The 25,067-nt window shown below is 40.4% G+C and overlaps 1 protein-coding gene across 2 annotated transcripts in view; it reads right to left on the bottom strand.

Annotated features, from left to right (window-relative positions):
- neurl1b (neuralized E3 ubiquitin protein ligase 1B) overlaps positions 1-25,067 on the bottom strand; it is a 437,909-nt gene that overhangs the window by 14,128 nt on the left and 398,714 nt on the right. For both annotated transcript variants that reach the window (XM_063053508.1, XM_063053509.1), the window contains exons 2-3: positions 18,574-19,134; positions 9,028-9,735 (exon numbers count right to left, since the gene is read on the bottom strand). In XM_063053508.1, the coding sequence (XP_062909578.1) occupies positions 9,028-9,735; positions 18,574-19,134 (1,269 nt within the window). The remainder of the gene's footprint in view (positions 1-9,027; positions 9,736-18,573; positions 19,135-25,067) is intronic.

Raw genomic sequence — 25,067 nt, 5'->3', positions numbered from 1 at the left:
AATATCAGGAGGCACCTACCTCGACAATGAAAGCAGGATTGGGAGAGTAACAACTGGTTCCTGGGCTCATTAGAAGCTAACAACAAGAATTTTGCAGATGCTGGGAATTCAAGCAACACACATCAAAGTTGCTGGTGAACGCAGCAGGCCAGGCAGCATCTCTAGGAAGAGGTACAGTCGACGTTTCAGGCCGAGACCCTTCGTCAGGACTAACTGAAGAAAGAGTTAGTAATCTCAGTCTCCGGGTCCAAAGGGAAAAAAAAACGTCTTTGGTCAGATTAGTAAGGGCAGCGGCTATTGAGCTAAAGTTTCTATGAACCTCCTGTAAAAAATTGCGAACCCCAGAACCGTCGAATAGAAGTAGGTGGAAGCTCGGGTCGCACTGCATGCGCCACCCCCTCCAAGAGTCCACGAGAATATTTCCCTGGGAGATGGCAAATCCCAAAAAGAAAGTGGGGACGTGGAACTCACTCCTCCAGTTTCACAAACAGACGATTCTTTAACAGGCACTGAAGAATCTGCTTTACATAATCCTTACAGGAGTTCGGAAAAAATCAAAATATTTTCGAGGTACACAAACACGAACTTGTTAAGCATTTCCCTCAGAATGTCATTAATAAATGTCTGAAAGACGGCTGGCGCATTGACCAGCCCAAAGAGCAGAACCAAGAATTGTATTAATACCCCTGTCGGGGTATTAAAAGCCGACTTCCACTCGTCCCCTTCACGCATCTGAATTAAATTATAAGTATTCCTCAGGTCCCTTTTTTGTGAAAATAGTTGCCCCTTGCAACGTTTCAAACGCTCTGTAAATTAGGGGTCAGGGGAAGAGATTCTTAATTGTTATTTTATTTAAGCCACTGTCGTCTATGCAATGTCTCAGACTCCCATCTTTTTTAATTACAAAAAAAGAACCCTGCTGCCGTCGGAGAAGTGGAGGGACTGATAAACCCTGAGGCAAGTGTCCTTTGAATAAACTTGTCCGTGGCCAACCTTTCGGGTGCTAAGAGAACGTCTTCCTCGTGGTGGACAGCCCCTGGCAATGACTCGATGGAACAATCAAAGCGTCAATTGGGCGGAAGTGTACTTGCCACCCGTTTACTAAAAACGTCAAGGAGGTCGGAATACTTGGGGGTGGGGGCAATTTTTGAGATCAAAGGTCGCAAACTCGGGAATGTCAGAGGCAGACTCGGAAGCTTCTGGGCACGGAGATCTTAAGACAGCTGGAAGGCCAGCTCACGATACTGCCAATAGACCAGTCTATAACGGGGCCATGCTACGATTATTACGGATACCCGAAGATGACAGGGATCCTAGGAGAAAAGACAAAGTGAAATCTAAGCATTTCAGAATGGTTTCTCCGGAAGCGCAGGGACTCTGAAACATGGCTCAAGAGGTCTCCAATCAAGAGCGGTGACTGTCTAGAGATGATCTAACAGAGATTTGGGACTCCCCTCTATAGGACCATCCCCAGTCCTAAAAAAAAACTGTGGAGCGGGATTACCGAAGGGCCAGTTCCTTGTCGCCACAGGTCAATAAAGAGGGCATAGGATTAGCAACACACATCAAAGTTGCTGGTGAACGCAGCAGGCCAGGCAGCATCTGCAGAATTCCTGTTAGAGATGCTGCCTGGCCTGCTGCGTTCACCAGCAACTTTGATGTGTGTTGCTTGAATTTCCAGCATCTGCAGAATTCCTGTTGTTGGCATAGGATTAGGATGTATTTTCGGGGCCGTCACAGACCTCCCTCTACTGGACAACCCTTGGAGTTTCCCAACCTCTCCGGATAAGTAGGTCGAAAGTGCCCTGCTTACCCGTAATAAAGACACCGTCTCTCTCTCTCATTCTCCTCCCCCGCTCAGCAGGGGAGAGGCATGACCTGCCCGGCTGCATGGATTGCTCAGTTGCGGGTGGGGGCGTTTGGGGTGAGGTACCTGGATAAGTAGAAAAGGTGGGTGAAGAACGGGGATAGAAGGAACCAAGTCCAGGGAACTCACCGCGACGCTCAGCCATCCGATTATTGAGTCGAATAGCTAAGTCAATTAGTACATCGAGGTCCTGAGCTGGTTCCTGGACTGCCAGTTTGTCTTTGAGCTTTTCAATCAGACCTCTGTAGAATACGGCAACCATGGGTTTCCCATTCCACCCACTCTCCAGCGCCAGTGAGAGAAATCGATGGAGTATTCGGCTACACTCCGTGTCCGTGACCCTGTCGCATACGGAGAAGTCTGCCAGCCGCCTGCTGCCCCCCGACGGGGTGACGGAAGACCCTTCTCAAGTTCCCCGCGAAAGTGCCGACATTCGGGAGCATCTCTCTCCCGCGGCGCCATGGCCCACGCCAGCGCCTTACCTGACCGGAGGGAGATCACGTATGCCACCTTCTTCGTTCAATGAGAAAACTGAAAGGTAGCAACTCGAAGACCAGAGCGCACAGTGTTAGGAGCCTACGGCAAGGCTCGGGATTGGGCAGCTTGGGCGCCCTTTCGACATCGTCTGGCCCAGTCGGTGATGTACCTGTCTGGCTCCGTGGATCTCGAAAGTCTTGAAGCATTCGCCCAGCTCTTGCAGCATTTCTTTGTGCCGACCGTCTACCGCACCTCGCTGTGCCAAAGCGGACCAAATTTCCAATCCCGCGGGATCCAAGCAGTGCTCGGCAGTACTGTCCCACTGCATCTTCGGATCAAAGCGCAGGATCACACCGAGACTCGGAAGGGTTAATCAAGAAGGACGAAACAGTGGAACTTACAAGGTCTTGGATGACTCGGAATAAGTCGACCAGAACTTCATTAGGCAAAGATCAGGACTACCGGCTCTCGAGGGGTTAGCACTGCCACTCCAGGGCATGGAAGAATCGGTGTTCAGCTAATTAAATTCCCAGATTCTTAACTAACCATTCTGATAAGAAACAAAAGTCCAAGGATAATTAATTGGATGCATGCGAAGTCTTGAGAATTAATTGGAAGTATCCAAGGACATTTGCAACTTAAATGCAAACTAGAGAAAACCTAACTATAACACACAACAAATTCAAAGCACAACAGTACATTATAATTAATAAAACGCAGAGAATTAAAAACAACAGCAAAAACCTCAGAGCCCTAGTTTATACTGATGACAGAGATTACGACACATTCATTCTGCATCAGCTTAGTCCAAGGGTTCCCAACCTGGGGTCCATTAATGGTAGGGGCCTACGACGTAAAAAAGGTTGGGATTTGCTGGCTTAGTCTATGTTTAACATTTCTTGTTAAATCAAACTGATTTGTGGCAGCACTAAATAATAAAATGTATGTTATTATGTTCGTCATGTTTGTAACAAATGTATTGGCAACAAGCCTTTATCAACAATTCCAGACACTTCAGTTATACAAAAAAAAACTTTAAATAACTTTTTCCAACTAAACAATTTTTCAGTCACAGCAGCGAAGTACACCTGAGCAGAAGACCCTGCTATAGAAGTAGGTCAGGTGTTTGTTTCTGGTCAGACCTTACCATGCTAGTCCAAGTTAATATTTTACCTATATTTGCATGATTTGATAAGTATTGGCCTATATTACCTCTATTCTTGATCAGAACTTGGTGTTTCCTCATAAAAGGGATCAACAGCAAATTTAAGACATTCACAAGGGACAAAATGCAAACACAACTTAGGTTACTGGAAAGGAATCTTCACAGATATAACAACCTGTACAGTGCCTTGAATAAGTATTCAGCCCCCACAACTATTTTCACATTTTACTGTCTTATTTTTAAAATTTAGAATACACTGAAGTAGAATTTTTGAGTTAATCTAGAAAACATTGTGCATTATGTCAAATCAAAACAAAATTCTAAAATCTGTCAACGATTTACTAAAAATTAAAAACCAAAATTGTGAGGCTGAAAAAGTCTCCATCCCCTTTATAATTACTACCCCAACCTCCCTGAGGTACAATACTGTATATTACCTTACCAACTCATCAAATTTGGTTATGTAGATAATTGGAAGATCATGTTTTCAATGAATTCATTAGAATATATATGCCCTCCCTCTGTAAGGTCCAACAGTATGGTAGATTTTCAATAGACCAAACTAAAATGAAGACAAAGGAGCATTAAGACAAGTCATGGAAATTATAATAGAGAAGCACAAATCTGGGAAAGGGTACAAGACTATCTCAAAGGGACTGAATATTTTGAACTTTTAGTTTTTCATGCTTTACAATTTTCCCTGTTTTTTTGGGCTCAATTGTGAAAAAAAGGAGCATGTGATTCACAAATAAAAATTCTCAGTTAAATTGATCAAAATCCCTGGTTGTAGTACTCATTTATGTGAACAAAGGGATGGGGACTGAATACTTTTACAAGGCACTGTATGAAGTATACTCTAGACCCTGCCATGGCTGCATTCCGGGTCACACTCCGGACTAACAGAAACACACTCCTGCCCTTAGCAACTCCAGAGCAAAATTGAAGTGGAACGTTAAATGGACCCCATGCGAAGGAAAATCTGTAGTTACTAAGTCAGTTGATAATGAGGAAATTGTACATTTACTCAAAGGCTGGGTTAGTTGGATTCAGTTTATATGCGTAAAACATCATAAATATTCAGATCCAGATTAGGTAGGGATTGCTTTGGTCCAAGTTTAAACTTTTATACAGAGTCATACTTCTAACACAGTACCCACCAATATCTGACAAATGACATTTAAATTTAGTTTGAAATGGGGATACTTTATCTGCTTTTCCCCTGGTGAGGAGAAAGGACATGGTTGTAACAAACATTAATTCCCTCACAAAAATGTAATATGGAATTGAATCAGTTAGTTAATGCCAATTATGTTCAGAAGATCACTAGGCTCTCAGTTTAACTGACTTCAGTACAAAAGATTGTAACTCCAGTACAATACAATTGGAAAGAGATACTGAATAAGACCCTGCTTTCCCAGAACATACACTATAGATATGAGGAATTGTAGCAATTAGGTCTTGGACCCTATACAGATTACCGTGGACGAGGTGTTTTCTGTCTTTAGGCAAATTAGGGTGAATAAATCCCCAGAGCCCGATGAGGTGTTCCCTCGGACCCTGTGGAGGCTAGTGCAGAAATTGTAGGGGCCCTAGCAGAGATATTTAAAACATCCTTAGCCATAGATGAGGTGCCAGAGGACTGGAAGATTGTTAATATTGTTCCATCATTTAAGAAAGGCTCTAAAAATAAGCTAGGAAATTATAGGACAGCAGTAGTAGCAAAGTTATTAGAAGGTATTCTTAAGGGATTGGATATATATGTATTTGGATAGACAGGGACTGATGAGGGATAGTCAACATGGCTTTGTGCATGGTAAGTTGTGTCTAACCAGTCTTATAGAGTGTTTCAAGGAAGTTACCAGGAATGTTGACAAAGGCAAGGCAGTGGATATTGTCTACATGGACTTTAGCAAGGCCTTGGACAAGGTCCTGCATGGGAAGTTAGTCAAGAAGGTTCAGTTGCTTGGCATTCAACATCAAGTAGTAAATTGACTTTGGCTTCAGAGAAGAAGCCAGACTGTGGTTGTAGATTGTTTCCTCTCTGAATGGAGGCCTGTGATTAGTGGTCAGCCACAGGGATTGGTGCTGGGTCCATTGCCGTTTGTCATCTATATCAATGATCCGGATGATAATGTGGTAAACTGGATAAGCAGATTGGTGGATGACACTATGATTGGGAGTGTAGTAACTTGCGAGGAAGACTATCAAAGCTTGCAGTGGGATCTGGACCAGCTGCAAAAATGGGCTGATAAATGACAGATGAAATTTGATATTGACAAGTGTGAAGTGCTGCACTTTGGGAGGACCTAACAGGGTAGGTTTTACAAGTGAGAGGCAGGGCACTGAGGAATGTGATAGAACAGAGGAAAACAGGTCCATAATTCCTTGAAATTGTCATCACAAGTAGATAGGGTCATAAAGAAAGCTTTTGGTACTTTGGCCTTCATAAATCATTGTATTGAGTACAGGAGTTGGGATGCTATGTTAAAATTGTATAAAACGTTGGTGGAGCCTAATTTGGGGTATTGTGTACAGTTTTGGTCACCTGCTTACAGGAGAAAGATGTAAATTGAAAGAGTGCAGAGAAAATTTACAAAGATGTTGTTAGGACTTGAGGGCCTGAGTTATAGGGAAAGATTGAATATGTTAGGACTTTATTCCCTAGAACATAGAATATTGAGAAGAGATTTGATAGAGGTATACAAAATTGTGAGGGGGATAATTAGGATAAATGTAAATGTGCTTTTTCCACTGAGGTTGGGTGAGACTAGAACATGGGTTAAGGGTGAAAGGTAAAATGTTTACGAGGATGGTGATAAGCTGTGGAGCTGATTTCAATATTCAAGAGAAAGTTGGATAGGTACATGGATAAGAGGGGTAAGGAGGGCTGTGGTCCGGGTGCAGTTCGATGGGAGGAGGCATTTTAATGGTTCAGCTCAAACTAGATGGGCCAAAGGGCCTGTTTCTGTGCTGTAGTGTTCTATGACTCTGTGACTTTTCCAGTATGCAGGCAAGTATTCATTCATAAACTAACAACTAATGATATTTACAGAAAAAACACAATGAACGTCTTGGACTGAGTTTTGAACTAAAATAATTAAATGTGCAATAAAATGCATTTCATAGTCAAGATTTAAATTTCTGACTTTCATTTCTTTGTGCCATGTGTAAATGAGGCTCATATTTTAAATGCTACCAGATATTATTAAAGGGGTATGCGTGATCATGTAACAGATTCGGCATTTAGTAGCAAAATGACTTGAATGACTCGCAATGCCTAATAAAAAATCATTCCTACTCAGAATCAACATAACTTATGGTAATAAATTCAAGCAAATTGCATTGATTCTCTAATGGGTTTAATTTATCGTTCTAGTTGCTTTATTTTAGATGACACATCTCAAGTCATTTGATGTCTAAAAAATTATGAAAAAGTTAACTTATTTTTCCTGGAATTGTTCATTATCATTTGTTGCCACAGCTGTTATCTGGAATGTCAGGAAGATAAAATAAAACTGTCCATGAATAATCCACTGAGGGCTAGAAAAGAGAAGGCTTCAAGATGATTTAACTAGTGGGGTCAAGAATACGAAAGTTAATCTTAAAATTGACATAGTTTAATTGTTCACAAAGGCTAATGCTACATCAAAAATATACAACCAAAATAGAAGAACTTTTATACAAAACATACTTGTTAGATATGTTTTAAGGATGGCCACAGAAGAAAAATACATAAGTGATTTCAAAGAGGCAAATGAGTACTTTTCAGTTAGATAGAAAACAAAACTGGGAGGTTCAGTGGTTTTGAGACTACCTATAATCCTTTTGGATTAAATGTTTTTTTTCTTGTTCTTGAGATCTTTTGGGTGAAGCAGACAAGTTTAATAGGAAAGTGAAAAAGGAATGTGAGGCAAACACAGCAATGATCTTAGAGCAGAATAACATTAAGAATAACACCAAGAGGATAAACATGGTGGGAATATATTCTTATTGAGCAGCACACTGGCCCAGCGAGTACAGTTGCAGTCTTTAAACTCCATGCTTGGGTTCAAACCTGACCTCCAGTGCCATCTCTGAGGAGTTTGTTCTTACTATGACTTTCTGTGTTTCCTTTGGGTGCTGTGTTTTCTTTGCACATGGTAAGAACATGCAAGCTGGTAAGCCAACACCCCCCTCCCGCATTGAAACACAGCACAAATTACAAAGTGCTTAGAGAAACAATGCAAATTTTTGGTGGATCTTTCTGGGTCAGAAGTGGTCCTGAAGACCAACATCACCTTAGACTACAGTTAACGTCCTCTTGCAGCATTTGTATAATCTAGCAACATCTTCTCCAGCACTAATTGTATTCAATGGCTCATTCTGTAGACTCCAGTTTCCTTGGGCTGCTAATATCCACTGGACCTGACATTTCTTCTCAAACTTTGGGTGAAAAAGGCTTTAGCCTCATTTCGTTGAAGCCCAGGTGTTACAAAGGGCTGGTACTGTGCTGAGGTCTCTACAGAGATTTCCCATCTTCCCAGCAACCTAGTCTGCCCTGAGTAGCTGTCATTAAAATCAGAATGACAGAGTTCTTGTAATTGTGACAATTAGTTTTTAATTTTGAGAGAGTTTATTAATAGAAACAGCTATAGGTAGCAGCTGTTGAATGACAACATTGGACACAAATCTAGAATAATTATAAATGGAACCAAATGGAAAGTTTGCCAAAAAAGCTTGGAACCGAGCATCATTAAAATAACTATTATAATCTGTGCTGCAGCCAAGTCCTTCCATATCTTTAAATGCAAGCTTATTAAAGATGATTTGAAATAGGATCAAGCCAGGTGACTCATGGCAGAAATGAGCCAGTACATGCTCAACTACATCAAATAGGCTGTCATAATAGTCAATGATTACATCTCTGTGATGCAGAGGTCCTGGCATTTCAATAGTACGTTGACCCCATGGCCCCAGGCATAGTAAGTTCCGCTGTTGAATTTCTCCAAATATATTACGGTGAAAGCCACAACCAATTCAAAAGAACAAATTTATATATTCCAATAACATACAAAGATATTTAAATAACTTTGATGTATAGTTTTATATGTTCCCAGGTAAAAATGTATATTTTTACATACGAACATCTGTACGAAATCTAATAAGAAATCACGAAAATCAGTTAGTGATGGTAACTCTTGATATGGATTAACATTTTACACAATTCTAATACCTCTTTGGAGAGAAAATTTCCATATACACTGTGCACATGATCATTTCCTTGTTTGGGAGCCATGCAAGTGAACCACCATAATGGATAATTTAACAGCTAACAGTGAACAGCAGGAATCCTAACCACATTTCCTCAACTATCCCTAAGCTTCTTCTAGCTTACGTAGTTCAAAATAACATGCAGCTAATTTTACTGAAGAGATATACAAAGGAACTTTTTAAAAATATTTAATTATTGAAAACACCAATATATTTTCTGTTATCTTCTCAGCATATGTAGCATAAAGCAAGTTATATGTGCACTTACCCAATATCCTCAGCTGGTTGACAACTCCGTGTAAGCTGAAAAACACCCACAGTGACTGTGTGGTGTCCACATAGACCAGCATCCCTATGTTTATTCCATTTACACGATGATGGAGCTCCCCATTTGGCAGAATGGTGAAACTGAAAATATCACCACTGTTGGGCACTGAGAAACCTCTGCAAACTACCCAATATTCCTTACGATCAAGTAGGAAGTCTGGATCCGCTGGGAGCTCATTTGTTCGCAGAGTGCTGGGGTCACATGATGTCACACCAAAGAGAAGGGCGCCATAATAAGGTAATCCTAACTGTCCCACCTCTACATACAAGGTTTCACCAGTATGCAAAGGACGATCAGAGAACACCAGGGTCCTAGTGCTCTCCTGCCAGTTTGTGCACACTCCCATCCTATCCTGAGAAAGGGTGACATCAGGCCCTCGTATGTAGTGAAAGTGAAGGTCGGTGTCAAGAAAAGATGGCAAACCTCGTGAACGAAGCCGTCTGTTGGTACAACATGGTAAATTGTGATTGTCTGGTGCAAGGCTTGGAACTTCACTTAGATTTAGGTTTGTTATTTTTGCCACCACAACACTGTTCTCCAGTTCATTATTATTGAAGTTAGCATTGTCATGACTAGTCTGAGGAAGGCAACTGTTTAGCCGGGCTGTATTGAGTCGTGCTGAAGTGATGGTTTCTGCAAACATACTCTCTGCAACAGGAACAAAGAAATTAGTATCGGTGTTATATCTTCAAGCAGAAAAACAGTACATCATAATTCCATGGACAAATGCAATACACAGCCAAGTTCATGAGATGAATTTGCCAAAACTCCATTTGCTGTAATCAAAACTGCTATATATTTTTACATTGACAATTTACTCAAATATATTTCATTCAGCCTGCTTTGTTTCCAAATTTCCTTTTCCTCAGAACTAAATGCTTGTTAGTAACTATTACAACTATTTTCAGCTGAGATTCACTACATGTTTTAGGCTGTAAATGGTATAAGTCCCTGTCTTAATGTTACATTACCAAATTAAGACTTACGTTTGATATAAAACCAGTGAATTTGACAAGAAAGAAATAGGGTTTCAACAAAAAGCCAGAACCGGTGCGCACAAAAATCTTGTGTTGTCCAATTTTTTACCCAGTGACAGCAACAGATGCGCACTGAATTTTATAGGGGTATTCATTTTAACAGCTAGCAAAACACTGTCAATGAGAACCTTGATCTTCTCTGGGTTTGATCATTTTTGCTCTCGTTCATCTGCACTCTCACAAAACATACATAGCAGGCCTGTAGTGGGCATTGAAGGATTTTTTTTTTGCCAGAGTTTTTGCACACAGTCCATATGTGATTTGCTTGCTAAAGGATACTTTAAAAAAATCAAGTTTCCAAATATCACTCCACTTCAAATTCCCCAGAATCTTTTGCATTGTGACAATACACACAGGTAACACCAGTTTTGTATTGTACATGAATATTTCTTGTAGCTGCATGTTTCTGACCTCAGGAGCTTTCGGTGTAGCAGTTTTGACTGTTTTAATAAGCCATTCCACTTTAAATGAAATAGCCCTTCTTTTGCCCTTCACACCTTTTGCTTCTTTGGAATTTGAAATAGTGAATCAATAATTTCTTCAATAAAATCAGAATAAATAAGCCAGTTCTAAAATCTGCAGACAAGTCATCGCAAACTCCACATAGTCAACACAGTCTGCACCAGAAACCAGAAAAGGAAACGTGATTGTGTACGATAATGAACTGGAAGGGGACGATACTTAACACGCCAACAAGGGAGAGGGTGACAACCTTTTTTTGCGCGGTTTAAATTCCTTCGTGCGCTAGTAGCAAAAGATATGTGTGGGTGCACAAATGCACACCTTAGAAGGAATATTATGAAGGTATTACTGGTATATTTGAACGCACACATATTCAAAATAAGTTAGATGAACTTACAGTGCAGTTAGAATTTGGCAGGTACGACATTGTGGGCATCACAAAATCATAGTTGAAAACAGATCACAAATGGGGGCTAAACATCCAAGGATGCACATCCTATGGAAAGACAGATGGGTGGGCAGAGGAGGTGCTTGGCTTTATTGGTAAAAATTGAAATCAAGTCCTTAGAAAGAAGTGACATGGGATCTGAAGATTTAGGATCCTTGTGAGTAAAGTTACAAAACCACAAAGATAGAAAGGACCCTGATGAGAGTTATATAGAGTCTTCCAAATAGTAGTCAGGATGAGGGGTACAAATTACAACAGGACATAGAAAATGCATGCAAAAAGGACAATATTACAATGGTCATGGAAGCTTTCAATATGCAAGTAGACTGGGGGAATCAGGTTGCTGCTGGATCCTAAGAGAAGGAATTTATGGAATGCCTACAAATAGTCTTTTTAGAGTAGCTCAGGGTTGTGCCCACTGGGGAAAAGGCAATTCTGAGTTTGGTGTTGTACAATGAACCAGATTTGATTCAGGAGCTTAAAGTAAAGGTACCTTTAGAAGGCAGAAATCATAATAGATCATAAGACCGCAAGACAAAGGAGTACAATTAGGCCATTCAGCCCATCAAGTCTGCTCCTCCATTCCATCATGACTGATTTATTATCGCTCAACCTCATTCTTCTTCCTTCTCCCCGTAACCTTTGACACCTTGACTAATTAAAAACCTATCAACCTCTGCTTTAAATATATCCAATGACTTGGGCTCCACAGCCATCTGTGGCAAAGAATTCCACAATTTGCTACACTCTGGCTAAATAAATTCCTCCTCATCCCTGTTCCAAATGGACATCTCTCTATTCTGAGGGTGTGCCTTCTGATCCGAGACCCACTCATAATATGATAAAATCCATTCTACAGTTTGAGAGGGAGATGCTAACATCAGATGTATTGGTATCACGGTTCAGTGAAGGAAACTTCAGAGAAACGAGAGAGGAGCAGGTCTTGGGACTGGAAGGGGATAATGTGAAAGAGGTAGATGAAGAGATTGTGGAGGTATTAATAGTGATCTTTCTAGAATCAACAGAGGATTGGCAAATCGCAAATGTCACTCCACTCTTTAAGAAGTGAGTGAGGGAAATGACAAGAAATTATATGCCAGTTAGCCTGACTTTGGTGGTTGGCAAGGTGTTAGAAACCATTATTAAAGATGAGGCTTTTTGAGGATACTTGGAGTTACAAGATGAATAAGGCTGAAGTCAGCATGGTACGCTTAAGGGGAGATCTTGTATGACAAATCTGTTGGAAGTTTTTGAAGAGATAACAGGCAAGATGGACCCAGGGGAGTTAGTGGATGTTCTTACTTGGATGCTGCACATCAACTTGCTAAACCAGATAGGAGACCATGGAATCGCAGGTAAGATGCCAGCATCACACACAAAATGCTGCAGGAACTCAGCAAGCTAGGTAGCATCTAAGGAAAAGATTAAACAGTTGACATTTTGGGCTGAGACCCTTCTTCAGATCTGGAAAGGAAGGGGAGAATTCAGAGTAAGAAAATAGGGGGAGGGCAGGGGGAGGAAGAGGTATAAGTTGGAAGGTGATAGGTGAAAATGGGAGAGAAGGAGTGAATGAAGTAAAGAGCTGGGAAGTTGATTGGTGAAAGAGATAAAGTGCTGGACGAGGAGAAATCTGATAGGAGAGGATAGAAGACTTTGGAAGAAACAGAAGGGGGAGGAGCACCAGAGGGAGGTGATGGGCAGTTAGCAGATAAGATGAGAGAGGGAAACAGGAATGGAGAATGGTGAAAAATACCAGCACGAATGGGTGACTGGCAGAAAGGAAAGAGTGGAATCAAGGAGGCTTCTCTAGTTGGTTGCTGACTAGTTGTGTTCTTCAGGGGTCAGTGTTGGGTCTGCTAACTTTCATGTTATATATTAAGAGATATATAACGGATGATGCAATTGATGGCCTTGTGACCAAATTTGCAGGTGATAGAAAGATTGGTGGAGGTGTAATTTTGAGGAGGAAAGGTATATGCAGAAGGACTAGGGTAGATTAGGAAAATGGGCATAGAAGTGGCAGATGGAATACAGTGTAGGGAAGTGTATGGTCATGTACTTTGGTAGAAGGAACAAAGGGATAGACAATTTTGTAAATGGGGAGCAAATTCAGAAATTAGAGGTGCAAGTGAACAGGATTCCCTAAAGGTTAATTTTAGTTGTTAGTACTGAAGGTAAATCCAATGTTAGCATTAATATAAAAAGAAGGATGTAATTCTGGGCTTTATAAGGCATTGGTCAGACCACATTTGGAGTACAGGGAATAGTTTTAGGACTCATATCTAAGAAAGCAGGTGCTGACATTGGAGAGGATCCACTGGAGGTTTACAAGAATGACTCCAGGAATGAAGGGTTAAAGTATGAGGAACATTTCATGGCACTGGGCCTGTACTTGCTGGAGTTTAGAAGAATAGGGACGACCTCACAGAAGACTATCGAATAATAAAAAGGCCTAGGTGGAATGTATGTGGAGAGGATATTTCCTATAGTGGGGGAGTTTAGGACCAGAGGGCATGGCCTCTTTATGTATAATACAGAGATTAATAGGTTCTCGATTAGTAACGGTGTCAAAGGTTATGAGGAGAAGGCAGGAGAATGGGGCTGAGAGGGAAAATAAATCAGCCATGATTGAATGGTGGAGCAGATTCGACGGGCTGTATGGTCTGATTCTGCTCCTTTGTCTTATGGTTTTATGATCTTTTGTCTTGTGTGGATTCAGGAAGGAAGAGGAAAATTGCATGATTTCTACTTCATGGGTCTTATTAGAGTGTGAGGAAGTCCTTGGATAAATAGTTGAAAAGCAGCCAGCAATACAGATCTGTGGGTAAGTGAAAATATAGAAACTTCAGATGTTGGAAATTTAAAATAAAAACTGAAAAAGCTTGAATGCTCATCGGATCAGGCACATCAGTAGAAAAGCAAACAAAACTAATATGTCTGAAATGACCTTCTGAGTATTTGAAGCATTTTCTGTGTTTTTTAAAATTTTAAAATAGGTCTGCACTTGTACATGGGATGGTTTACAAGAAATGGCATATAACCAATTGACTTTAACAGAGATTCCATTTGACAATTATCCAGTCATCAATACGTGCCCATAAACTAATCTTTACTGCTGCAATATCAATTAAAATATTTTTGTTGTGAATGATGCCGCTCCCCGTATTATTGAGTTACTTTTAAAGTCCATCACTCTGTTAGTTAGTGAAAACACAATAAGAACAAAGAATGATTCTCAAGCAAGCCTGAGGAAGTACTTATCAGCATAATTTGAATGCTTGTCTGCCATAAAATCATAATGATCTTTAGAGCTCCTTTCGCAGTTGTACATGGTACAATATGCAAGCTTAGTAATAGCAAACATACAGAATATATTATAACTTGCTCATGGCTGAAGTTGAAGTTTGTGGTTTCATTTGACCTCCTTTCATTAACTCAAAGCATCTGCAAGATTAAGCTGAACAGATGAAGCTGTCGAAGTAGTATATCAACAACCTGTGCCATTGGCAAGTTCTTACTCATTTAGGATACCAGACCCTCATTAGTTCATCCACAGAATAACTTGAAATTAAACGCTATATATGATTGACCCTCTTTTTGGAGGGATTAAATCCACAGGCATCAAATACAATCCTTCTGAATGGTTGTGGAAAAGATGTTTCCTAAACTGGGTGAGTATAGGGCCTGAGGGCACAGCCTCAGAAAAGAAGGGCAGCCCTTTAGAACAGAGATGAGGAGGAATTTATTTAACCAAAAGGGGGGGGGGAGTGGGGGAACCTGTGGAATTCATCACCCCAGTCAGCGGTGGAGACTAAATCATTGGGTATACTTAAAGTGGAGGTTGACGGGTTCTTAATTAGTAGGAGTGACAAAGGTTAGAGGGAGAAGGAGGTGAATGGGGTTGAGAAGGATAATAAATGAGCCAAGATGGAATACCGGAGCAGACTTGATGGGCCGAGTAATTACTGTTCCTACGTCTTATGGTCTCATCTATTAAGTTTACATGAAACGCAGTTTAATTGTTCCTGGTTGCTACCAATAGTCTTCTAGAATTGGTTTGTTTTCACTTTTAAAGATAACAATTGGTTGGCATTCACTTGCTATTTTTTTTGTTTTTCATATATGAGAGATAGTCATCAAGCATGTATCCAGTTAATAGCAGAAAGCCCCTTCGTTTAAAACAGTTAAAGATACAGTTAATTATCATTCTGATTTGTCCCCAAGGAGACTTCACGCTGATGTCCGGACATGGAGATGTATTGGGAATGATGTGCTATTTTGGTTCCAGATGTTTCCTCTGCATCATGATGTTAGAAAAGGGAGGATTTTTCCTGCAACTGCAAATCTGTTCTTTCCCTTGTTTTCGACAGTCTAAGATATTCAACACCCATGTGGATTTGAATTTTTTTTGTATTAAAATAAACAATCTATTCCCATCTCCATCATGACAGGTGACATTTTACTTAAGGAACAAGAACAGTAGCTCAAAGAAACAGATTTCCCATGTATCCCCATGATGATTTAAATTACTGGCCAGAGTATTTAAAACAAAAACTACCAAATTGCAATCAATCTTCTCTTTTACTTTTGGAATGATCTAGAAAGATTAATTAAGCCTTTCAAAATGGTACTTGTGTCGGTACTTGCTTAATTCATCTTAAGGTCTGCTTTCTCACATGACAATGGACAGTGAATGGAATGGAATACAAAAAGCACCAAGTGGTGCAATTCAATACCCAGATTGGAGCTTTTGGATCTTAGACATCAGATACAAAGCTGGGATCACTTTTCACATTGAGAAAACTATGGCTCCAACAGAAAGATTACAAAATATAGAAGCCGATGACCTCAAGTTTCTTGTCATATTTCTCAACTAGTTACAAAACCAGTAAGCTAATTAAGCACCATAATTCTAACATAGGTAGGATGCAACATGTACCAAAGTCAAAAAGTATAATGCACTGAGACAGGAGGTTCAGAGAAGAAGGTGTGATGTACATTTACACAAACACAAGAGATTCTGCCCATGCTGGAAATCTGAAGCAACACAAACAAAATGACTTCATGAGTTCTGATGAATGTTCTCAGTCCAAACATTGACCGTTTATTCCCCTTCATAGATGCTGCCTGATTTGAGTGACCTCCTCAGGATTTTGTGCGCATGTTAAGCAAAATTAAGGAGGGTTTCTGGATGAAGTTTCACCAGCCATAGCAATCGAACTGCTCTGATGCATTATCTTTCATGCCTTTAATAAAGTGTTGCAAATTAATTATTTAATTTTATATAATGGCTTACAAACTAATGAAGAATATTTTCTGATAATGATAAAACTGTTCGATTGTTATAATCGATTGATTTAAGTTTGATTTATTAAAACATATTTATTTCCCATGATTAAAAGTAATATCAATGATTTGTGAAATATTTGGATAATTTGGAAGTCTTTCAATTTTAATTGAATTCAGATTCTATATTACACTCAGAGTAGCTTCAATGATAAGTCAGCTGCCACCTTTTGCTTTCTGAATTTGAAGTGCCCACTTTTTCCACATTGTACATCATTTGGTTTCCGGGCACTTAATGAATGCATGCCACTGATAAGAAGGAGCAAGGTTTCTGAATAAAACAGCCAATTTAAGAAAAAAGGCACTGTGACAAAGTCGAATATAATTACATTACAATGCTCTAGTGTGATAACAGGATTTCTGGAATGACAATTTTTCCATGTTGTTCAGTAATGCTTATTTGAATTTTTTGACCATGCTGACAAATAGCTTTCAACCAAATCATGGCAATTTACTATTATATAAGGACACAGTTATTTGGTAACAATATTGGTTGGTAGTCTTTCCTCTTGCACCCTGTCTACCTCAACTGCAAAAGTTAATGTGTCCAGTATTTGGAGTAGCTGGAAGAAACACAGACCGTGAAACTTGTAGCACATCCCTTGTTACACATTTAAGCAGTCTCCATGTGTAAAATCCAGTCCAAATGAAGACTTTCAAGCTGAAATGCCAAATATACAGTTCGACCTACAAATGCTGCCAAGCCTACTGAGTTCCTACAGCAGTTTATTTTTCTTTTGTTCTAGATTCAAGTATCTGCAGTCTACATATATAAAATTTATAGTCTACATTTTTATTCAAACTTTCATATTAATCTAAGAAAACTCAGTAGAGTGCAACCTTACAGGCTGCACCGCTGCACAGTAAGTGTCCTACAGTGGGCAGGAAGTTTCTACAACAGGTAGTCTAAACTGCTGAATGCAACACCAGCACCAGCCTATCCCCCATCAAAGACATATATACTGAAGAGTGCCCCAAAAAAAGGCCAGTAATATTGTGAAAGATCCCACCGCCCTGGTCCCATTCCCATCAGGGAGGAATCTACGTAGCATCTGCATCAGGACCAGACTCAAAAACAGCTCTCTACTGCACATCTGTAGAAGGATGTGAGTACAGATGTTCATAGTCCAGTACTCTTCAACCTTCTCAGAAAGTAGAGCTGTTGGTGAGCTTTCCTGATTGTGTAGTATGTGCTCTGAGACCATGAGAGGTTGTGCGAGACGTGCACTTCCAGGGGTTTCTACTACTACTTTCCCCAAGCAGTAAGGCTGATCAATACCTGTACACAATAGACCAGCCCTCCACACCCTCCACCACAACTACTTTACCATTTCCTGTCAGTCACCTTATGTATACTCCTGTGCCTAGCTTGGACATATAATCAATCTATGTATATAAGCTATCTTATGTATTTATATTTATTCTGTTTTTTTGTGCCTCATAAGTACTGGAGTAACAATTATTCTATTCTCCTTTACACTTGTGTATTGGAAATGACATTAAACAATCGTGAATCTTGATCTTGAATCTTATGTTTAATTGGTGGAGTGCTAATAGCAAACTTAGAAATTTGCATGTCTAATGTTTGATGGCTAAAACAACATGGTTCAAGAGTCAAATTCTGCAACAAGCCCCCAACTGTTTTTAACTGAATAATTAAGTTCTTAATGGTTGAGATGTTATAAAATCTAATCAAAATTTACACTGGACCTCTTGAGCGCAGCTCATTTAAAAATTGTGAATTTCATGCAGTTGCTAACAACCTTTTCCTGAATTATTTCTCACAGCACAGTTATTTAACATTGCACCATTACTGAGACACATCCTTTGACACTGTAATCTTATGACTGTTTTCTTCATGAAAGCGCATTTTGATTGGGTGGTGATGGAGATTGTAGACTATTCGTTAATTCTTTTCTGGGACATTAATGATACATTTATTATCAAATTACATCGTAATTTGTTTTTCCACTTTCCAGATCATGGGTCCCATTCAGTAAGTCACAAGCTGCACTCAATAGTTACCATGTAGAAAGGCTTAAGTAATCAACAACTCTAGTAGCTGCAGTGTTGAAGGACTTATGTAACTGTCAAGCTAGACTTATTAGAGAACAGCTACATTATCATTAGCATTCTACCAGCTATCAGCTCCTGACTCTTTATTGGCACGATTTTGACTGATGGAATACTCACCAAGCATTTGAACTTCTTGTGTAATTCCATAAATGTCAATCAGCGCCCAGAGTGGTCCTGAAACATTAATGCCACATTGGAAGAGAACAGGGTCTTCATCGTTCACAGTATAAAATACTCGTCCATGTCTGTCCACCCAGAAGGCAAGCACGTTGTCTTTCAGAGCAAATCTTTCGGGTAATGCTTTGGCCCAGTAACCAGGCCTGGTTACCAAGTCAGGACATGCATATTTTGGGATGTCTGCAGAGCTCATCAGAGAGGGATCGTGACTTGTAAAACCAAACCGTAAAGCACCACTCCATCCATGAAGGACCACTGATAATCGTAATCTCACTTTCTCGTATAGGTGGACTGGACGGTGGCTGAAGGTTACACCATTGCAGAAGCTGTTTTTCCGGGAGGCTTTTTTGAAGTGCGAGTCCAAACGAACATTTTTGCCTTTGGCCTGTGAGTGAAACCTTGGAGGTTCGGTAATGTTTGGATGTGTTCTCCGTTCATGGCTGCTAGGTGGAAGTGTGTAATACTGCCGAGCAGATCCTGAGCGGGCATGGTGCGTTGCATCTATGGGGTAAAAAAAAAGTGGCATGTAAAATGCAGCAGACCTTATGTCAATATAATTAATTACATTCCTTCAAGCAGGACTACACATACTCAATAACCTACAGAACTGAACATTATAACTGGTTTATCATGAGCAAAGGTATTTGATACACGTGTTTGTAACGTTGCTTCCTTAGTCTTAGTTGGGTGCAACTTGTAACCTTTTCCTGTGATAGTTAAGCCTCATAATATTTACACAAATTTTCCTTTAGCAATGTCATGGAATGATCAATGTACAGGAAAAATGCTTGAAGAACAGGCAATGTAAATTTCTATTAAAAATAAGAACTCTTTGCTAATAACGCTGCTGGATCTGGTGCTAAGACTGCAAACAGATGATTTCGGCCAATAGAGACAGTGAGCTCCTAAGAAATCTGCTAACTGTGGTGCTCACATTCACCACCTTCTACTTAACAATCCAAGTCGATGGGTAGCACTGTTTTAAAAAAAAAACAATCTCTTCTGCCAGATGTCTCATAAAGATTGTTTTTGATGAAAACGGACAAGACAAACAAGTCAAGTTTTTACTTGAAATTACAAAGCAATGTTGGTTGCTTGAACAATAAACTGAACATAGGACCTGCCTGAGCTGGAACTGGTCCAGACTGTGTATTCATTCCCTTTGTGATCTTCACAGTAGCAACAACCTTCTGTGGCCCCACTGGATCTGTCGAGCCGGAGGCCTCCACCCCATGGCCTTACATCAGGCGGAACAAGCCATGTGTGGGTGTGTGTGTGTGTGTGTGTCTGAGCCTCAGGCAACAGAAGCCGAGACCCATGATAGCTTGTTGCTGTGGAAAATACTTCACTGCTTTTAAAGCAGGCTTTGATATTCAGACCTCTAAGACAGCTGAACTTGATTTAAATAAAAAAAAGCTTAAAATGGGTAGTATAGTTATGAAAAATAACAAAAATCAAGCTCAACTGATTTTTTAAAAATGGGGTGGCCATTTTCACATAAAGGTGAGGGTTTGCAATGGGTTCATCAGCTCAGTGCGATCGATGGCAAATCCAGATCCACCAAGAAAAGGGCAGATGCATCAGTATAGGACCCTCACTGTGTCCCATACTTCTATATTCCAGTACATAGGTTCTGAAGGCAAAAACATGCATTGACACTGAAGGGCAGACCAACTCAGTACCAAATGCAGACAGAGGAATCACTGCTGGCCACATTGTAGCTCAACACATCTCATTACAAAATCATCTAGGTAACACCTCTCTTATGTAATATTTTATAACATTTAATATTCAGTTAAAGGTAGGAATATTCAATAATAATCAATGATATTATTTAATATTTATGCAATTTTATTTCAATATATCAGGCCTACTTTTGAAAACTCTATAGCAGATAGACTTGAAAGCATTAGATTTAAGAATTCTATGATGTGACTGGGAATGCTCCCAATGCTCAGTCTTAGAGAAGTCAATAGTTAGATAGAGAAGCAACCACGATTTTGTTAACATATTCAGATATCTTTCCGATTGTTATGTGCTTAGTAAAGCTATGTTTTGACTTTCTGGAGTAGTTCTTTAGTGATCAAAACACAGGACATAAGACTCTTTTCAAAATAGGCACCGTCAGTGCTATTTTATTGCTGACCAGCCATTTTTCGTTGGCCATCTGTTGGTGGAGGTCAACCATGAATGGATGTTGTGTCCTAGCTATCCCCATTCTTGGTGCAGCACCATCTGTGGCTGATGAGATCAAAGCGAGAGTCACCATCTCTGTTGCAAAGGTCACATCCATAAGTGACCTCAGCTCTGCTAGAGTTGCAGTGTTCCTTTCTATGGGCTTGCTTATCTTCTGTCATTTTCAGGAATTTTTCTTCATCTGACTTAATGTGTTGTTTCAGGGTGCTTTGCCATCTGGTATGGTTCAGATGCAAGTTCCTTTCAGGACTCAATGCTGATGTCCAGTGCCTACATGTCCTGCTTGCAGACATCCCTGTAGCACAGTTGTGGGTGGCCAGTGGTTCTCTTGCCTGAAGCCAGCTCACCATAGAGCAGGGGTTCCCAAGCTGGGGTCCATGGGCTCCTCTGTTAATGGTAAGGCTCCATGGCATAAAAACGGTTGGGAGCCCCTGTCATGGAGGATGTCTCTTTGGATGCGGCTGGCCTGCATGCAGCAAAAATGGCCCAGCCACTGCAGCTTACACTGCCTGAGCAGGATATATACGCTTGGGAGGTTGGCACACAAGAGGACCTCAGCAGTGGGTACTCTATCTCTCCAACAGATGCCCAAGATATGATGGCACCTACCTGAAATGGAAGGTGTTGAGCCTTCTCTCCTGCTTATCGCATGTTGTCCAGGTCTTGCTGCAGTGTTCTGGTGCCACAAGCGTTGTATACTGTCATCTTTGTTTTGACTATGAGTTTGGCGTTCTCCTAGACTTGTGTGGTGAGACAGGCAAGAGCTGTGGTAGCCTTCCTGATGAGCTTGTTAATTTCTTCATCCAAGGACAGGTTGTCACTGATGATGGATTCCAGGTATGTGAACTGAAGAACAACATCCAGTTTGCAGTTATCAGTGGTAATGACTGGTGGTGTCTCCACGTCTTGTCCCACGATGTTTGTCTTCAGGCTGATAGACAGACTACTAAATTCCTTACAGGCCTGGGAGCAGTGATCCGTCAAGCTCTGGAGGTGCTGCGGAGTGCGGGTTGCAACTGTGCATCATCAGCAAACAGCATTTCTCTGATCATAGCCTCAGGCACTTTGGTTTTGGCTCTTAATCAGGCGACAGTAAAAATCTGCTCTAGTGTAGAGGTACAGTGCTAAATTTGTGCCTCAGGAGGAAGGCAAAGAGGCTGAAGAGCGTTGGGGCAAAAACACAGCCTTGTTTAATGCCACCACTTATGTGAAAGGGCTCCAAAGAGCTGCTGCTGTACTGCCCAGTCCTCTTCATGTTGCTGTGGAAGGAGCTGATCATGCTCTGTAGTCTCAGTGGGCAGCCTACCTTAGAGAGGGTCTGAAACATCCCTTCACTGCTGACCAAGTCAAATGCCCTGGTGAGAACAATAAATGTAACCTAGAGGGGCTTCTTTTGTTCTCTGCACTATTCCTGGAGTTGGCAGAGAGAAAAAAAATCATATCCACAGTTGACCTCCCAGCACGAAAGCCCCTCAGTGAGTTTGCATAGATATGGTCACCCAACCATTAGATCAGCCATTAATCTTTGGTATACAGTGGATTCTGGCTAATTGTGACACATCAGGCCCAGTACATTTTGGCCTAATTAAGCAGCTGCCCCAAGTAGCCGAAGTTTTATGGAAATAGTTAAATAAGATATAAAAGAGACAAACTATGTAATAAATTATGCATTTAAATAAAATACAGAACAAATTAGAGCACTATCAATACTTCTGCAGTTCTATAAAACTGTGTATTAGTTCCTGATAGTTATTGATGGAGGGAATGATCCAATATAAGTTACTGTGGAAGACTGCTGAGAAAATTGGCTCTGAATAAAGGAGACTGACTGTATTTTAAAATCTCATTTGCATAGAAATCAGACCATTTTGTGGCAAGGAGGAATGCTGAGTAGATGAGTAGAGTTATGGATTGGATTAAGGGTTGTATTGAGGCATTCACGTTTCAGCGGAATGCAGGGGGGGGGCAGCTCTGTGGATTGAGTGAGGGGTCTGGAGAAGAACTGGATAAGTAAAGGAGGTCTATTTATGTCGAATTCCTGGCAGGGTCTCCTGAGTCACGACTCCCCTAGGTGGTGCTGATACTGGCTTCACAGACTCCCGTATGTGTCGTCCATGCACATGGTGCCGACACAGTACAGAGAAATATGGCCATGCAGTACCACTTCTGAGCAATAATATTTATGTACTTTTCAAGTTATAATGGTAACAGAAATCAGAATAATAGGCGTGCGGTAAATAAAATAATAACGAGAAATACAATAAATTTTCAATAAGCTGGTAGATGCATAGGGATAAAAGAGTAAATCACTTGGCACTTCATGTGTAAGTTGAAAATCAAAATTAGCCGGAAGCATAGAACACAGTACAGCTCAGGGACATGTCACTTACCCCATGGTGTTGTGCCGAGCTAACTAAACTAGTAGTTAAATGTCTAACTGAAGTAGTACTTTCTGTCTACATCTTGACCATACTCCTCCATTCTTCGCACATTCATGTGTATATCTAAGAGCCTCTATTGTACTTGTCTCCACCACCACCCCTGGCAGCACATTCCAGGAATCTACCACTCTCTGTGTAAAAAACTTATCCCTCTAGATCTCCTTTGAACTTTCCCCTTCTCACCTCAAATAACCATCTGTCAGGTATCCATTCAACGTCCACCGCTCCAGAAAAAAAAAATCAACTCAAGTTTGTCCAACGTCTCTTTATAGCACATCTAATCCAGGCAACCTCTTAGTTAACCTCCTCTGCATTCTTTCTAAGGCCTTCATATCCTTCCAAAATGGGGAGACCAGAAATGAGTAAAATACTCCAGATGCAGCCTAACCAGAGTTTTATAAAGTTACATTATTCCTTACTGATTTTTGAAATCAATGTCTTGACTAATAAAGGCCAGCATACTATATGCTTTCTTTACCTCCCTATCAATCTGTGCAGCCACTTTCAGGAAGTTGTGCATCTGGGACCCAAGACTGTTTTGTACAGAAACACTGAGAAGGATCTTGCCATCAACAATGGACTGTCCCTTTATATTTAATCTGCCTAAGTGCACCACCTCAAACTTTGCTGAATTGAACTCCATCTGCTATTTCTCTGCCCATATGTGCAACTGATCTATATCCAATTGTATACTTTGGCAATCTTCTACACTATCCATACCACCAATCTTTGTACTGTCTGAAAACTTACTAACCCACAAACAGCAGAAGTCTCAGTATAGAACACCAGTAGTCATGGACTTCCAACCAGAATAACTTCCTCAACAACTTTGCTCTGTCTTCTATGGATAAGCCAATTCTGAATCCAAGTCACAATGAATCCCATACAAACTTTGCCATGTGACCAATCTAATTAAAGACTTCAAAGTCTTGATGTCAGGTACTGACTGACAAATACAAGAGCAGCAACCATTCTGACCAGAGAAATTTGTATATGGTGTGAATTTGCACATGGAGAGCAGAAGTCCCTAGTGAAATTATGTATTAATATACTGCCAATGGTTAGATAGTCATTCAATATGATCCTGGTTGATCTATGCTGGCCTTAATTCCTCTAGGCAAATGCTTTGACTTGGAAATCTGCTATGCTTATCCACACTGGTCTATCTGTGACTCCACAACAACAACAACAATGTGGTTGACTCTCAAGTTCCCTCTGAAATATGTAGTCTAGCAGATCATTCAGTTCTATTCAAACTATGCTGTTAAAACAGAATAAAAATTAAAACAGAAAATATTGAGAAACGTGGACAAAATGCCAGAGCAACTCAGGAAGTCATGCAGCAACTATGGAGGGAAATAAACGGTTGATGTTTCGGGCCAAAACCTTTCTCCACATATGAAAACTAGTAAGCAACCTAATGTCAAACTCACTGTCAAATTCTTCCTTGCTATATCCTTCTCACAAATGTCTATTGGAAGACTGTATCTAAAGCGGAAGAACTGAAGCAATGATGGGTCAAACAAAAAATCAGCACATTTGTCCTCATTTATTTAACCTTTACATGTCTCCAAAGCCTTTCCATATGGCTTTGTACCAACATCAAACTTGGATATATTCAGCATGATCCTCTCATCCATATCACAGCTATTGCTCATGAACAATTGGCAGCTCAGACGAAATCTCTATAGCACCCCATTGACTATAGCCTCCTAAACAGGAGATGACATAGAGATTCATACTCTCTATTTTCCCCATTCACACGTTGGTTTATCTCATGAGCTTTAACTTTTAAAA

The sequence above is a fragment of the Mobula hypostoma genome, chromosome 7, assembly GCF_963921235.1.
Source record: "Mobula hypostoma chromosome 7, sMobHyp1.1, whole genome shotgun sequence".
NCBI classification, from domain to species: domain Eukaryota; kingdom Metazoa; phylum Chordata; class Chondrichthyes; order Myliobatiformes; family Myliobatidae; genus Mobula; species Mobula hypostoma.
The sequence above is the reverse complement of the archived record's forward strand: the minus strand, read 5'-3'. Positions and strand labels throughout refer to the sequence as shown.